At 48.1% G+C, this 15,132-nt stretch overlaps 1 protein-coding gene across 7 annotated transcripts in view; it reads left to right on the forward strand.

Annotated features, from left to right (window-relative positions):
• The window catches only part of ATP6V0A4 (ATPase H+ transporting V0 subunit a4), a 70,235-nt gene that overhangs the window by 41,247 nt on the left and 13,856 nt on the right, over positions 1 to 15,132 (forward strand). For all 7 annotated transcript variants that reach the window (XM_010947488.3, XM_045510998.2, XM_045511000.2 and 4 more), the window contains 6 exons: positions 728 to 940; positions 4,232 to 4,382; positions 5,243 to 5,382; positions 6,975 to 7,132; positions 10,542 to 10,635; positions 14,037 to 14,155. In XM_010947488.3, the coding sequence (XP_010945790.2) occupies positions 728 to 940; positions 4,232 to 4,382; positions 5,243 to 5,382; positions 6,975 to 7,132; positions 10,542 to 10,635; positions 14,037 to 14,155 (875 nt within the window). The remainder of the gene's footprint in view (positions 1 to 727; positions 941 to 4,231; positions 4,383 to 5,242; positions 5,383 to 6,974; positions 7,133 to 10,541; positions 10,636 to 14,036; positions 14,156 to 15,132) is intronic.

Consider the following 15,132-nt stretch of genomic DNA (forward strand, 5'->3'; position numbering starts at 1 on the left):
AGCTCCCCAGCCTCTTCCGCCAAGGGAGGATAGAATGATGATTGAGTTTGCAACCCGGAAGATGGCCTTCATCCAACCATGCTGCCACTCTGGTCTGACTCCCAGCCTTCATCCATGAGAGACAGATGTTTATTGTTTATAAGCCACCCAGTCTATGGCCAGTCTAGTCTATATGGTCTTTTATTAGAGCAGCCAGAATAGACTAAGACATCATCCTGGCCTCAGGCGGTTGGCAGCAGTCCCTGGTGTTCCCTGGGTTGTAGATGCACGTCTCCAGTTTCTGCCTCCTCCATCATGCAGGGTGTTCTTCCCTGTGTGCCTCAGTGTCCAAATTTCTTCTAAGAACACCTGTCATACTGGAGTAGGGCAGGCCTCATTTTCACTTGATTACCTCTGGAAAGACCTTATTTCCAAATAAGATCACATTCACTGTTACCAGGAGTTAGGACTTCAACTTATCTCTTGAGGGGACACAATTCAGCATGTTACAGTAAGAGTACTGTAAGGAGTTGAGAAGAAAAGAAAGATACAACCCTTGCCTGCAGGTTTTAACCTCTAGCAGGGGAGATACACTGCTCATGAGCATTAACAGCCAGGTGAGAGCTGTGGGCCAGGGGAGGGAGCCAAGAGCAGAGGAAGCCCTGGTGCCTGAGGAGCCTCCAGGGTCGCCATGCCGTCGGCCATCTCCATGAGTGTTCCTTGTTTGGCTGTGCGCTGTTCTGCCCAGGTCATCACGCAAACGGAGTCTCACCGTCAGCGCCTCCTGCAAGAAGCAGCCGCCAGCTGGCACTCCTGGGTCATTAAAGTGCAGAAGGTGAAGGCCGTCTACCACATCCTGAACATGTGCAACATCGATGTCACCCAGCAGTGTGTCATCGCCGAGATCTGGTTCCCTGTGGCAGATGCCCTGCGCATCAAGAAGGCGCTGGAGCAAGGCATGGTGAGTGGCTGGTGGGGCAGGGGGTGGACAGGTAGTCACGTCCAGCCTCAGCAGCCCCTCTGCCAGGTGCTCGGAGGCCCTCAGCCTCCTGTGAACATCACCTGGTAGGACTGTCTCCTTTAAGGACCTCCAGTCCTTACCCAGCGCTTGGGCACATGTCCAAAGCTCCTCCTCATTTGACAAATAGGCAACATTTCTTTGATCTTAGCGAGTGTGCACTGAGCACTGATGTGCCGTCACCTTGCTAGTTGTGTCTGGGGGTATCAGCCTTTACCGTGTGGAGGTCAAGGTCTCAGTCTGGCTGGAAAGACAGATAAGCAGGCACCCGCAGTAACGGCCAGAGCACAGGGAGGAGACCACAGGCATGTCCCTCACGGCGCTCCTGAGTCATCTCTCTGGATGCTCACTGATCTACGGCTGTGCTGGTGGAACAAGGCCCTGCTCCGGTAGACTTCCTGGAAAGGGAGACACAGCAAGCTTGTCCATAACTAACGTGGTTTCAGGCAGTGAGTGATGTGTGGTGGACAGGAAGTGAAGCGGGGGGATGGTGAAGGAGGGGGTGTGAAGTGGGGGCCCTGTCCAATCACCTATTCACCCCGTTGGTGAAGAAGGGAAACTTCACCCTAAATAGTACAAGATGGACAAGCACGTGACACCTGACACTGGACAGGTGGGCGTGGCCGCGGTCTATTAGTCACACATACTCACAGCCCAGGGGAGGACAGCACACGTCACACAGGGCCACATGGAGGTTCCACTTGGGACCTGCTCTTGCAAGCAGAATGAACCAGCAGGGGCTATGGGAGGCAGGCTTTATAGTGACGAGAGGGTAGAGGACCCCTGGCTTCCATGGGAGGATGTGATTATCTTGTTTGAGTGATTTTCTGGGGTGGCAGGGAGGTGAAACTCATTAGAATGAAGGCTGGGCAGTGTGCCGTTGATCTGGCTGAAGGGAGAACTAGCTGGGTGGGGAGCCTTTCCTGCTGGGTGGGTGGCGTATCTGGTGAGAGCAGAGGAGCTCATGGCTTGACCTGTGGGGCCCTGAAGGTTTGGGTCTTTACAGTATGGTTATAGGGCTGCTGGGGAGAAGGCCCCTCTGGGGAGGCGGCACTGGAGCAGACTTTCCTAAAGGTCACGGGAGGATTGGGGCGGGGTGAGAGGAAGAGCTGTCAGGCTGAAAGTTCTGGAGGTAGAGGCCTTGAGGTGGGGTTGGACTAGGAGGCAGGCTCTGTCTTTATCCCCTTTGTACAGATGAGGAAACTGAGACCCAGAAAGTAACAGCAACTTGACCACAGTTCTGTAGCCAGGGGGCAAGATTCAAACGTCCCCACATCATGGGCTGGTCACTGCCCGGATGGAGAACTTACAGAGAGTGTTTCACCCAGACTGGGAAGGGCCGGACGCTTCCTGGAGGAGTGCATGAGCTGAACGTGGATGGGCGGTCAGTGAGCAGTTGGAGAGGGGTGGGGGGAGCACACGGTGGAGGCCCACCTGAGGCCAGCGGCTGGAGGGAGGGGGCGGCAAGTTTAGACTGGGAAGGAGGTCCGGGAGAGGCTGCAGGCCTGTCCTGACGGACAGATGGACTATATAGTGGTATGTCTCCCCATGCTGGACTGACACGATCCAGTTTGCATTTTAGAAGCACTTCACGGCAGTGTGGGTAAGACAGCAGGGCTATTGGGGAGGTGTTGTCCTAACTCAGGGTTCTGAACCGAACGGTGTCATCCTGTAATCATGAAGGGGTCAGACTTCTGCAGGACCACTTAGGACGATTTCTCTAGTGTCTTCAGTCCTCTGAGATAATTAAAATGTTTCCCCAGCTAGGAGTAGAGGCCCTGTGTGTGTAGATGTGGAGAGAAATGGAAGCGGATAGCTGTCATGATCAGCATTACCAATAAGAGAAAAATCCTCTCTGCCAGGCATTATGTCAGCTGCTGGAGGGTGTGTTTAAAAAGGAGGAAGTCCTTGCCCTCAAGGAGATCATGATCACACATACGAAAAGGTATATAAAAATAGAGGGTGGGTCTCCTCCACTTGCTGTGTGACCTTGGGGAAGTTACTTAATCTCTCTGTGCCTTAGTTACCTCATCTGTAAAGTGAGGTTTGTGGTGATGCTGTCTCATTGAGTTGTTAGGAGGATCGAATGGGCACTCATTTAGTTGGTGCTAAGTCCCACTGAGTGTGCACCTTGTAAGTGCTGTTGGAGTTTGGAGTGACCAGAAGGTTCCCAGGGGGTGAGCAGGAAAGTTGTTAATACTTGGGTAAGTGAAGAAGGGAGAAGGCTAGTGTGGAGTTGGCTGATTTCCGTGGAGAACTAGTGAGGGTGAAGGTGTAATTAGAGGATTTACATCCTGTTGTAAAGAAGTCTTGATTATAAAACTAAAGAGTTTTGATTTCATCCTTTAGGTAATAGGAAGCCTTTGAATATTTTTGAGTAGGAGGGAAACTTGAGTAAAGTAGTGCTTTTTGTTTGTTTTGTTTTATTAAAAGAAGTATTATGCAGTCTGGGGTATACACTAAATGGAAGTGAAAGAGACTGGAGTCCGATGGTGAGGCTTGGGGCCAGGCCGGTGGCTCTGAGGCTAGATGAGAAGGGATTTGAAGGGGACGATTAGCAAGATTTGGTGATGGACTGAAGCAAAAGAAGGGACAGATGTGATGATTCCAAAGTTTCAGGCATCTGGAGATTGGAGATTGCTCAAAGAGCAGAGAGGTCAAGGGAGGGCCTGGCTTTGGGGCAAGTTGATGAGTTTAGTCTAAGGTTCCTGGATTTTGTGGGGTTGCTGAGACATGTGCATTAGAAAGCATAGGCAGGCAGTTAAAAAAGAATTAAAATTTGGGTGAGGGTCAGGGCTGTTTGGAAAATAGGAACAACATTAGGAAAGTGAATGAACTCTTGAGAGAATTAGTGGGAGGAAAGGAAAGGGGAGGAAGGAAGAAAGAAGAAAGAAAGAAAGAAAGAAAGAAAGGAAGGAAGGAAGGAAGGAAGGAAGGAAGAAAGAAAGAAAGAAAGAAAAGAGGGCTCAGAACTAGGCGTAGCATATATGTTTGCAGGAGCGGGAGAACAGAAATTGCCAGAGGATCAGGAGGAACTCTACTTTCTTGATGACTCTCCTGTAAGATAAATTAGATACGCACTAACTTTACAGATAAGTCTTGAGTCTCAGAGAGGTCAAGAAATTGTCCCAAGTTCACCCAGTAAGTGATGGCAGGAGTTGGGCTGGGATCCATGTGCCAACACCCAGCCCAAGGCTGTCTTCCTTACATGTTTCTCGTATGCTCTTTCTGCAGGAACTGAGTGGCTCCTCCATGGTCCCCATCATGACAGCAGTGCAGTCTAAAACAGCTCCTCCCACATTTAACAGGACCAATAAATTCACAGCTGGCTTCCAGAATATTGTCGATGCGTATGGTGTAGGCTGTTACCGGGAGATGAACCCAGGTAAAGGGGTCTGATGTTGCACAACTAGGTAAGATTTATCCCCGAGGTGGCCCAGGCAGTTGACTGCTTTGAATGGTGACATTCCTAAAATCTTATTCAGTTTCCTAATATCTGTGTTGTCTTGTGTAAATGGTGATTAGTGAAAGATTTGCTCTTGGTCAAGATTTCACATGTTTTCCCTTAAACTGTAGATTTATCAGGCAGTCAGATTCAGCTCTTGCGTCCTTATCGATTCAATCTGTAGGATCATCTGTAGGCATTTTCACAGTCCCGTAGTTGTGTGGGAGAGAGGGGCGCACACAGGGCTTGGACTAGGAAGACTGGATTCTTCCTGACGTAAACTGTGTCACTAAGTCTTGTTAGTAAAATAAAAGGGTCGACCAGATGCCCTTTAGCCAAGCAATTCATGGTGCTGTTTCTCTCCAGCCTGAGTCCCAGTCTAATTTGTGGCCCATACAGCAGCGGCCACCTCAGGTTGAGGGGCCCGGGGTAACTGCTAGAGGCATGAGGTGCGTGTGAATGGTGGAGAAGCAGGCAAATGGTGCTGGTGGAAAGAGTATAGAAAGCACTTAAGAGATAGAAAACCGGTTTTAAATCCCGTTAAACTTTGTGATCTTGGGGAAGGTCACTTAGTCACCCCAAAACTCAGCACATCTGTGAAGTGGGGAATAATAATGCTTATTCACTGATGAGCTAATGTTTGTAGGAGCTAAGTGGGTGGCAGGGGTGGGGATGGTGAGGGAAGACAGGCTCAGAAAGACACAGGAACCACCTTGGAGATCGTGGAGTGAGATAGAGAAATCTTTGATGTGGGTCCCAGGCTGGGAGGACTCAGGCTGCTGTGGGTCTCACCTCTCCAGCTCCCTATACCATCATCACTTTCCCCTTCCTGTTCGCCGTGATGTTTGGAGACTGTGGTCACGGAATCGTGATGCTGCTGGCAGCGCTTTGGATGGTCCTTAATGAGAGACGCTTGCTCTCCCAGAAGACGAACAATGAGGTGAGTGTCCATCAAATGTCTCGCCTTGGTTCTTGGCGGTTCTAAGTGGAACAGTAAAAATGTGTATGTTGTTTTCACCATGGAAATAACATGTTGTTATAAAAAGTAAGGGAAAGACAGGGAATGAAAAGGACCAAAATTCAACATAAAAACTCCTGGCCAAAGATAATCCTTTAGATGGTTTGGTGCAGTTCCTTCCAGCATCTTTGTTTTTTTGTACATTGCTTGACGAGGCATTGATCTTTTCGTTTACTTTTTTTTTCCTAACATTGATTTTTTTCTTTGATTATAAAAGCAATATGCATTCATTATAAAAATTGGGGAAGTACAATCATCTAACTACTAGAGAAAAATCATAATTTTTTTTCTGTGCTTATACACAGGGATGTAATTTTCAAAATTTGGGATCAAATACTTCATATTAGTTTGTAACCTCCTTTTTTTCACTCAAAATATCACAGATATTCTTTCATATTTGAACCTTTCTCTTACAATCAGCCCACGATCAGCATTTTTATGAAACACTGAGAAATTCTGAATATCGTGACTTCTCAAGGTTTCCACATTCTCCGTGAAGACCCTTCACAGTGTTGTGAAGGGTGAGACAACTCAAGTCTGCGTTGTTTCCAGATTAATCAGTCAGCATCACTTTATGTCCATGGTCACACATTTCATAAACGGGAAAGATGCTTTTATCTATGTTCGTGATTTTAAGAATTATCTGCAACCTTGAAATTAAGTTGACTTAACTCGAGCTAGTTCGCTCATGTCATAGCAAGTCAGTCAAAAGCAAGGTTAGTGGGAGAATCAAACGATGGCCAATATAGTTTTCCATGACAAGCACTTGATCAGATGTGCTTTCCTATAATAAATATTTGAAGTCTCAAACTTATCCTTTAGCCTTTCTGAGAATGGTCGATACACGTCACCCAGTATTACAGAAAGCACTTTGCTCTCAGTGGATGTGCTTAGACAGAGGCTTGGTGTTCCAATGAGACCCACAATGAGTGCAGATTTAACTTGCCATAAAACTTAGCAGCATATGAGGCAGCTCCATTTTCCCCCCCTCATTTTACTTTTGAAAAATTGTTGTTATTATTATTTTTTTAGTGGAGGTACTGGGGATTGAACCTGGGACCTCGGGCATGCGGTGCATGCGCTCTACCCCTGAGCTGTACCCCAGCCCGCCCCCTGCCCGAGGCAGCTCCGTTCTTATGCCCTGGAAGCACGTGAGAAACAGAAGCCGCCCACTTTCACGTCCCTTCCTTCACAGGTGAAGCCCGAGCTTCTCCTTCAGTTACATTTTCTAACCAAGGCTGAATTAAAGAATAGGAGGCTTATAAGGTTTTGTTTCCACAGTAACAACTACCAGTTGAAGACTGTACTGAGTCACCCGTGTAAGCTCACGATGTGTGTGCCCGTTCTATTGGGATCACTCTGACATCTGCCTCGCCCCGTGGCCCCTCTGTGCAGGATGCCCGTGTGCCGCACTGGGGCTGTGCCAGTGGGGCTGGAGACACCCTTTAACCCCCGTGCCCCCGGGGCCGGGTTCAGAGCCCACTGACAGTCGTCCTCTGTCTCCCCGAGGCCAGATCTGGAACACCTTCTTCCACGGACGCTATCTCATCCTCCTCATGGGCATCTTCTCCATCTACACGGGCTTGATCTACAATGACTGCTTCTCCAAGTCTCTCAGCATCTTCGGCTCCTCTTGGAGTGTCCAGCCCATGTTCAGAAATGGCACATGGAAGTAAGTCCGGACAGGGACGGGTTGCTCACTGGCCATCCGGTGGCCGCAGTGATGGTCTTCCTGGCCGGGGGATTCTACGCCTGGCTCTGCTCAGTGGTGCGCCCACCCCCTCAACAAACAATTTGGTTTCATCTACTGAGTGTGAGACCTTAGGCCACTTCCTCAGTAACTGTGCTGGTGACTGTAATGCGTGGAAATAGTTTTTAAAACTTCAGCTCAATTAAGTGTGAGTCATGGGGAGCATCCCCCATGCCAGGCACTGGTGTGGAAACAGTGGTGGGGCAGCTATAAACTGGGCATCAGAGGAGCAGCCCTGGGAGCAAGGCTTCCAGGAGAAGAAGGTGGCATTTGAAACATATCCTGCTTGGCAGGGAGTTGAGGAAGAGCGGAATTATGCACCTAGGCACTTGGGAGAGAAGGGTTGGCTTTACAAAAGGCTGATGCAGGTGTTGAACTATATGAATGATTGGTTCCCTGAGCAGATTGATTCAATGTTAAAAGCAAAGGAGGGGACGGTGAGTTCTGTGATGCTGGTTCCCTGTATTTGTGGTTGACAGAGTGAGGAAGGCGGGGGTAGGAGGGGTGGCTGGTGAGGAGAGGTCTGGGCTGCAGGGAAGAGAGACGTGGACGCTCTCCACGTCCCCACAAACCACACCTCCCACAGGCGTCCCGCAGCCAGGGTGCCGTCCATCACACACACAGTCATCAGAACGGAAACAGAGCTTCAGGAATGGAGATGTTTGTGGGGAGGAAGATTCTTGAGTTTGAGAGGTGGGTCAGGGTGATGAATTGTGGGAAGAGAGAAGGGCAGTGGAGGAGAGGGGACTTTGAAGGGAAGCACGTGGAAATGCTGACCGCTGTGATCTTGGGGGATGTTGGGCTGTCTGTGTCGCACACCTGAGAAAGCCACAGCAGTTTCGGCTACTTCTCGGGTGCCCTCCCGTCCGCCCGCCCAGCTTCCTCCAGTCAACGTTGGGCTTCTCTGTCTCATTCTGGAACTTCCAGCTGAAAGTGTGACAGGAGGGCACTGGAGGAGAGTGAAGGCAGAGATGTGTGGGCATATCTGCAGCCTCGCCTCCCGTCTTTTCTCTCTCAAGCCTGGAAGGACTTACACTTTTCTAAGATACTTTAGGGGTTTCACCTGCTTACCCACATCTACACTTGGCATCATCAGTGGGGGAGACAATACACAATCCGTCTCGTCCTAGGGTTTCTCAGCTAGGAAAGATGCAGTGCAGGGCTCCTTTTGGCGTGGCGTGTTCCCAAGTGCGTTTGCGGGCTTGGTGCCCGGTGGGGCTCCGAGGGACCTTAACAATGCAGGTGGAGGTGTCACAGAGGCTCCATGCATTGCCTTTCAGTCCCTCTGCTGGGTCCAGTTCCCTTCGGCAGAGAACAGGAATGTTAAACAATGAATAAGTGAATAAACACGAAGGAGAAAACATTTTCCAGAATTACAATTATAGACGGGGATACCTGTGGGGTTTTCTTTGTTTTGGTTTTTCTTTGTAATTTGTATCCTAATTGAAGAGATGCCTGGAAGGGCGAAACTTTCCTAGATTTTCAAGACCAATGGCTTAGTTCTGCTCTTCAGATTTAAGCTCATAAGCATAGGGGTGGAATCTGAAACATGTTAAATCAGCATAACTTCATCAGACTGTTTATATGAACTGTCCTCTGCGCTGAGTGTGACAGGAAGCCTGAGTCTGCCACTTGCTGTCACTCTGCAGGCGGGGCTGCAATATTAGTCTTTAGAAAATTTTTTTTTAAATTTCTTTTTTGGAGGGGGGATAATTAGGTTTATTTATTTTTGTTTCTTTTTTTTTTTTAATTGAAAGTACTGGGGGTTGAAGCCAGGACCTCACATGTGCTAAGCAGACACTCTACCACCGAGCTATCCCCTCCCCTTCGCCCGGATTGCTGGTCTTTGGGGCACACACAGATGACCTCCGCCCCAACTCCAGGCCTTCGGAGGCCCAGCCCAGTGTGAGAGCTGCTCAGCCTCACGCCCAAGCCTGGAGCGTCTGAAGCAGCCCCTCCCCAGCAAGGAGGCAAAGGAAAGCTGAGGCGCCCCTGAGAGGCGAAGGGCAGAGCGGGCTGATTGTGGTCGCCGGCCACAGGCTAGGTCTTGGGCCGGCTTTCCCTGGCAGGGGACTTGAGACCCTCTCATAACATTCTGGTGCCACAGACCACCAGAAACGTGTGTGATCACCGAGGTTGGCTTTATTGACTCAGAGAGGGAGACGGCGCCCCCTGGGGACGGGTGTTAGAAGGGCTTTGGGGGTTTGGCTGCTGAGACCATCAGGGAATGTTTGGAGATTTTTGTATTTTGGACGACGTCCTTATTTTGAAATGCCCACCTTTTGGTATCAGATATGATCGTGGAACGGCCTTATTTTTATCTCGATCCATCAGGGCCCCCGGGTGGCCTTCACTGATGTTGTTCTGCGAAGTGTTTATGTTCAACAGCAGAGGCCGCAGCTCGGCTGTGGGCACCAGGCCAGTTCCCTTTTTTCTTTGTCGACACACAAACACGTCTCTGCTAATTAAACCCAACCATTTGCACGAAGGCGTGTCGTTCGGACAGGGGCCTGTGTCTGGGATGGCCAGTCAGGGCCAGCTGTTTCCATGGTCATGGAGGGCCCAGCCAGCACGGCTGGGGTTCCTGATCCCCCCGGACCCCCGAGCTACCAGATACCCCCAGCATCTCAGCTGTGGGAGGAAGGGAGTGTGTTTCTAGGCAGCCTGTCAAAGTGGCCAACATTCTGTTCTTCATGCTTTCAAATACTCATTCTTGGGCTCCTCCACAAATGTGTGCTCTTGAAAAAAAAAGGAAAATTAAGCCCTAATATTCTCAACTCCTTTAGGTTAGAAATGATAAGAAACTCCTGCCCATTGACACTTGTGCTTCTGGGCGAGAACGGGACACAGATTTAAACACAGTCAATGGACTACAGCTTCCAGGGGCTGCGTTTCAGGGGTCTGTGTATGTGTGAAGGTCGGTTCCCTCCTCCGGGACGGGCTTTCCTTCTCCCAGGGGAGATTTCCCAGGCTGGTCCCAGGGCTGGGTTTTATTTCCTCTATGCTCCCATCTCTTCTGCCCCCTGCCTCTTTTCTGATGTAATGTCACTTCTTCTTTACTGTACGTCATCAGGCTGAAAGCCCTTGAGAAAGTAAGAACTCCTTGGGGGCCAGGTGGTAATTTCTGTAGCCTCAGCACCTAGGACGATGCTTGGCGCATAGTAGGTATTTAGTACCCATTTGTGGAATAATTGAATGAACCAGCTGGTGAGTTGCACCACCAGCTGGGCTTTGGCTGGTTTGCAAGTTCATGACTGATGGCACCATCGTCTTTGTCCTACCTCTGATTGATCACTGGTTTTGTTTTTGTTTTTCCTTCCTCCCTCTGTAGTATGAAGGTAGTGGGAACAAACCCGTATTTACAGCTGGACCCAGCCGTTCCGGGAGTGTACTCTGGAAATCCATACCCTTTTGGGATTGATCCGGTAATTAATGTCTTCTGAGGTTAAATATTTGTTATGTAAAATGTTTTGCTGAGGGAGATCTCTGTGTGGAGGAAAAGAAAGTACCAGAACCTGTCAAATCCACAAACTTGTGTTGAGATAGAATAACGTATCCTAGAGATTTCTGCACTGGATTCAAGTAAAAGTCCTACCTGCACCCTTTACCCAGCCCCTGGGTCATTTTCCATTCAATTCCCCAAACATCTGTCTCTCCTCAATTATACCCCTGGTGGTTAACAATTGCTTCTTTAAAAGGCCCTTGGTTGCCTGCAAAGTAGGCCCTTGGTTGGATAAGCAATTTAGCATCCTAACCAAATTCCCAGCTTTGGCATTTTCTTGCGGTGCTTAACTTTTCCTTTTTCCTAGGAAAGTATGGATTTGCTTTTATATTTGTTTTCGTTTACTGCATGGAATTGATACAAGATTTTTTTAAAAAAGTGTTAACTTTTGTTTGTTAATATCTACCTCAATTGGATTTGAGCCAAGCAAAACCAAGGTGCTTCCTTGCACAGCCTTCAGATATAAAGGGATTTCAAGAAGACACATAGGCCTTTCCGTGCAAAGCAACACACACGAGGGCCCAGCGCATATCACCACCAGGTGGCGGCCTTGTGCTCCAAATGGGCACAGGCGTCTAGAACTGAACTTGGCAGAAGGCAGTCCAGAAACCTTTTCTCTGCCCTCTTTTTGTTGGAAGAGAACGTGGGACCACAGTTTTAATTGCTGACAGTTAAGAGTAATAGTACTGGCCATAAAATTGGTTCTCTGGTCCCTCCTATCTTGTGGTCATCTTCTCTTCAGTTTTCCTGCGTCCTCCCACTGTCTGCCCGCCCCCCCCCCATAAAAACAGCATCACCCAGGATTGGTTTATGCTTGCCACCCAGGGGCACTTGCATTCTAAGTTTTATCAAAAGAGGTAGAGTCCTTGAAAGCTGGTTTGGCAGCTGCAAAGTGCTAAGAATAAATGCAAGTTATTATTTGTGTAGACTGGGAGGGAAGGCTTTATCTTTGGTCCAAGGAATGTCATGATTAGCAAGCAGGCAGCTGGGGAGTAGAGGAGGGGTGGTTTTAGGGTCTGGTTGACCTTCCTCTGCTTTGAGTCTCATTGCTCCTCCTGTCCTGTCTCTTCCTTTCATAGCCCACATCTAATGCACCCGCAAACCCTGTCTTCCCGGTGCTGCTCCTCACAGACAAAGGGAGGGCAGTGCATTTCACATTTTAGAACTGAGTGGTCTCGTTTCTACTCTGCATGCAATTTTGTCATCTGCCCACTAGTTAGAAAAGAAAGGGAAGATGTGAGGGAGAAAGGGAAGATGCGAGGGTGAAAGGGAAGGCAGGGTATTGAAAATAATTAATTTTTTCCTAGTAACATTTAGATTTTTGAAAATTTCTGGTCTTTTTATTATAAAATGATGATATATGTATGATCAAAAATCCATGTAATGAGAAAATTATAAAAAAACAAAAAGAAAGAGTAGTCTTTCCTATGTTTCGTGTTCCTGCAGTCTGATTCCCCAGAGATAACCTCATTCACAGAACATTTCTGTCCCTATATTAGCACTTAATACATATACACGAAGGGTTTGATTTTTACGTCATGTAAATTTCTATAGCTGCATTTGTTAACTGTGTTGAGCATCTATTTGTGAATCAAATCACAAAATATTTGGGCAGCAGAGGTGAGGGGGCTTTCTCAAGGTGTTTGTAAATACTTCATAATCAATGAACATTACACAATAGTTAAAAGCCCAGGCTTAGAATCAGACAGCCTGTGTTTAAATCTTGGCATTTCTATTTCCTTGCTTTGTGAGTTTTGAGCAAGGTAACATCTCTGTGTCTCTGTTTTCCTCATCTATAAAATGGGTATAATAACAGCCCTCATAAAGTTGCTCAGAAAAGTAAATGAATTTTATAGGTAAAACACCCAGAACAGATTCTGGTTCATGAACAGATTAACACTCCACTTGCTATTGTGTTATTTCTCCTGGGTGTGTAAGTAACAATCTCCCTGAGATTATGATAAATCCCTTTATCTGTAAAATGGGAATGCTTGTATCTATCTCATAGGATTTTTGTTAGAATTAAATGAGATAAATGCACTTACAGAGGTTAGTATGTGCCTGGCACTTATCCATGAACGTGTTTAGTTTGTCTAAGCTGGGTCTACGGTGCACTGGTAACTCTGCCCTCAGTGTGTCGTGTGATCCCACAGGGACTGGCCAACCAGGTGGGCAGAGGGAAAAGCAGAGGGCGGAGGGCAAGCTTGGTGCAGCTTCGATGCCAAAGCAGGTGGAGAGGGTAGTGGAGGTGCCTCTGATGTCGGGGCACCTGTTACTGGAATTCCTTTGCCCATCTTCCCAGCAGCCCCCTTAGCGATTGTTCGGCTGGCAGCCGCTCAGGACATCGTCAAGACAGAATCAGTGAGATGTGGTTCCTGCCGCGCGTGTGCATGGGGGAGGGGGAGGGAGACCATCCGCTGAGGCTGCGCTAGATGGATGTTGACCCCTGAGCAGAAGCAAAGGAGTTTGGAGGAGGAAGTAGTTGAGGAGGAAAGATAAGAAGACCCCATGCCTTTGTTACTTCCGAGAAACAGTATAGCAAATCCTCCAGATGAGTCTAGCTTATGCCTGATGTTCTGGAGGGGGTCAGAGGTAGCAGCAAGGACTTGAATTGTTTGCATGTGGGTGGGCATTTGAGATTTCTGTGGGGAAGAAGAAAGTTAGTGGCCGGGGCCATTAACCACGGTGAGACCCTGACCAGCCCCCCAGCCACTCTGGGTGCTTCCTCGGTGTGTCTGTCTTGTGTGAGCAGGGCACACGCGTCCCTCTCTGTGGACGTCTGGCAGCTCTATTTAAAACACAGACCGTGTAGGAGGCAGGAGCCCTGTCTTCCCCAGAGTGCCAATAAATGTTGGCTACAGAAGTGGCTTCTTGAGAAGGGCCCGGGGAAGTGCTTTGTAATGTGAAGCACTACAGAAATTCAGAGTAAAGGTGGTATTATTAAGAAGGGATTGGCTAAATTCATGGGCCAGACATCTACACGAGTAATAAGGGAACCCAGGTAAGTTTGAGATTTCGCCATAATGTTTCAGAATGTGTTCTCACTTAGAACAGAGGAAAAATCATGTTGGATTATTTTTCTTCCAGCTACTTGATGTTTTACTAATGGCGCTATTAGTTCTGACGTATTTGTCATGAAAATTGCATTTATAAGGGGTTTGGTCCATTTTCTTTTCTGAGCCTAAAATGCACGTTTTGAACTGGACAAAAAACTGAAAATGTGGTTCCGGGGGTGACTCACTCAGGGGAGTGTGCTCTAACTCCCAACTCCGGGAGAACTTCTAGACTCTGATCTCATGTGGTTCTTGCACATTTCTCTTCCAGATTTGGAACCTGGCTTCAAACAAATTGACATTTTTGAACTCCTATAAGATGAAGATGTCGGTGATCCTGGGAATTGTCCAGATGGTTTTTGGCGTTATTCTCAGCCTTTTCAATCACATGTAAGTTTCATGATGAACTTCCTGCCTGTTGGTCTGACCACGTGGATGGTGAGCGGCGACAGAGCCACAGTTCAGTCATAAGTCCCTCTGTGCATGTTTCCTTCCTTCCGGGACTGCCTTCCCACGTCCCTGCCTTGAGCTAGGACAAGCTGGTTTGCCAGAAATGGCACCTCTGTTTCTTTGAGCTGAGTCTCTCTGAGGTGGGTGCGCTTTCGCCACAGAAATATTCAAGGGTCAAGGGTCAAGGGTTCAGAAAGAGGCTACAAGCCCACAGTGCTTCGTGTCCCCTCAGCCTGCGAGGGCTGGCGTTGTAGCCAGCTCCCTTAGCTAGCCCCCTGCAGTGGGCAAATGGGGACATAAGTGCTTTTTGGCCAGGGTGCCCTCAGATTCTGAATTCCATTTGGTGTAGCTCCTTCGTACTGGAGCAGCCTCTGCCTCACCCCTTTGGCTATTAACATTCTTCCATCTCTTCTTTTCTTTCTCTGAAGATCTCTCTCTGTGGAAAGCTTCTCAAACTTACATATTTGTGCTAAATTGTAGGTGTTTGAGGACGGCCTCAAATATGCCTATCTGGAGACCCCTTCTGTGGACACGGTGGCTTGTAGGGATTGCTGAACCCCCACCTGCCAGGAGGTCAGCGTGGCGCCCCAGAAATGATGCAATCAGAAGTTTGCCTCCTGGTTCTAATTCTTTTTTTTTCTTTTTAAATTTTTAATTTTTTTATATAATTTTGAAATGTTACATTCCGTTTACAGTTATTACAGAATATTAACTATATTCCCCGTGTTGTACAATACATCCTTGTAGCCTGTCTCACACCCAGTAGTTTGTACCCACCCCCCCAACACCTCTATTGCCTCCCCGCCCACTGGTAGCCACTGGATTGTTCTCTATATCTGTGAGTAGGCTTCTGGTTCTAACTCTTTCTAGCTGTGTGATCATAGACATGGTGGTTAACATCTCTGAGATTGTTTTCT

This window comes from Camelus bactrianus, chromosome 7 (genome assembly GCF_048773025.1).
Source record: "Camelus bactrianus isolate YW-2024 breed Bactrian camel chromosome 7, ASM4877302v1, whole genome shotgun sequence".
Taxonomy (NCBI): Eukaryota; Metazoa; Chordata; class Mammalia; order Artiodactyla; family Camelidae; genus Camelus; species Camelus bactrianus.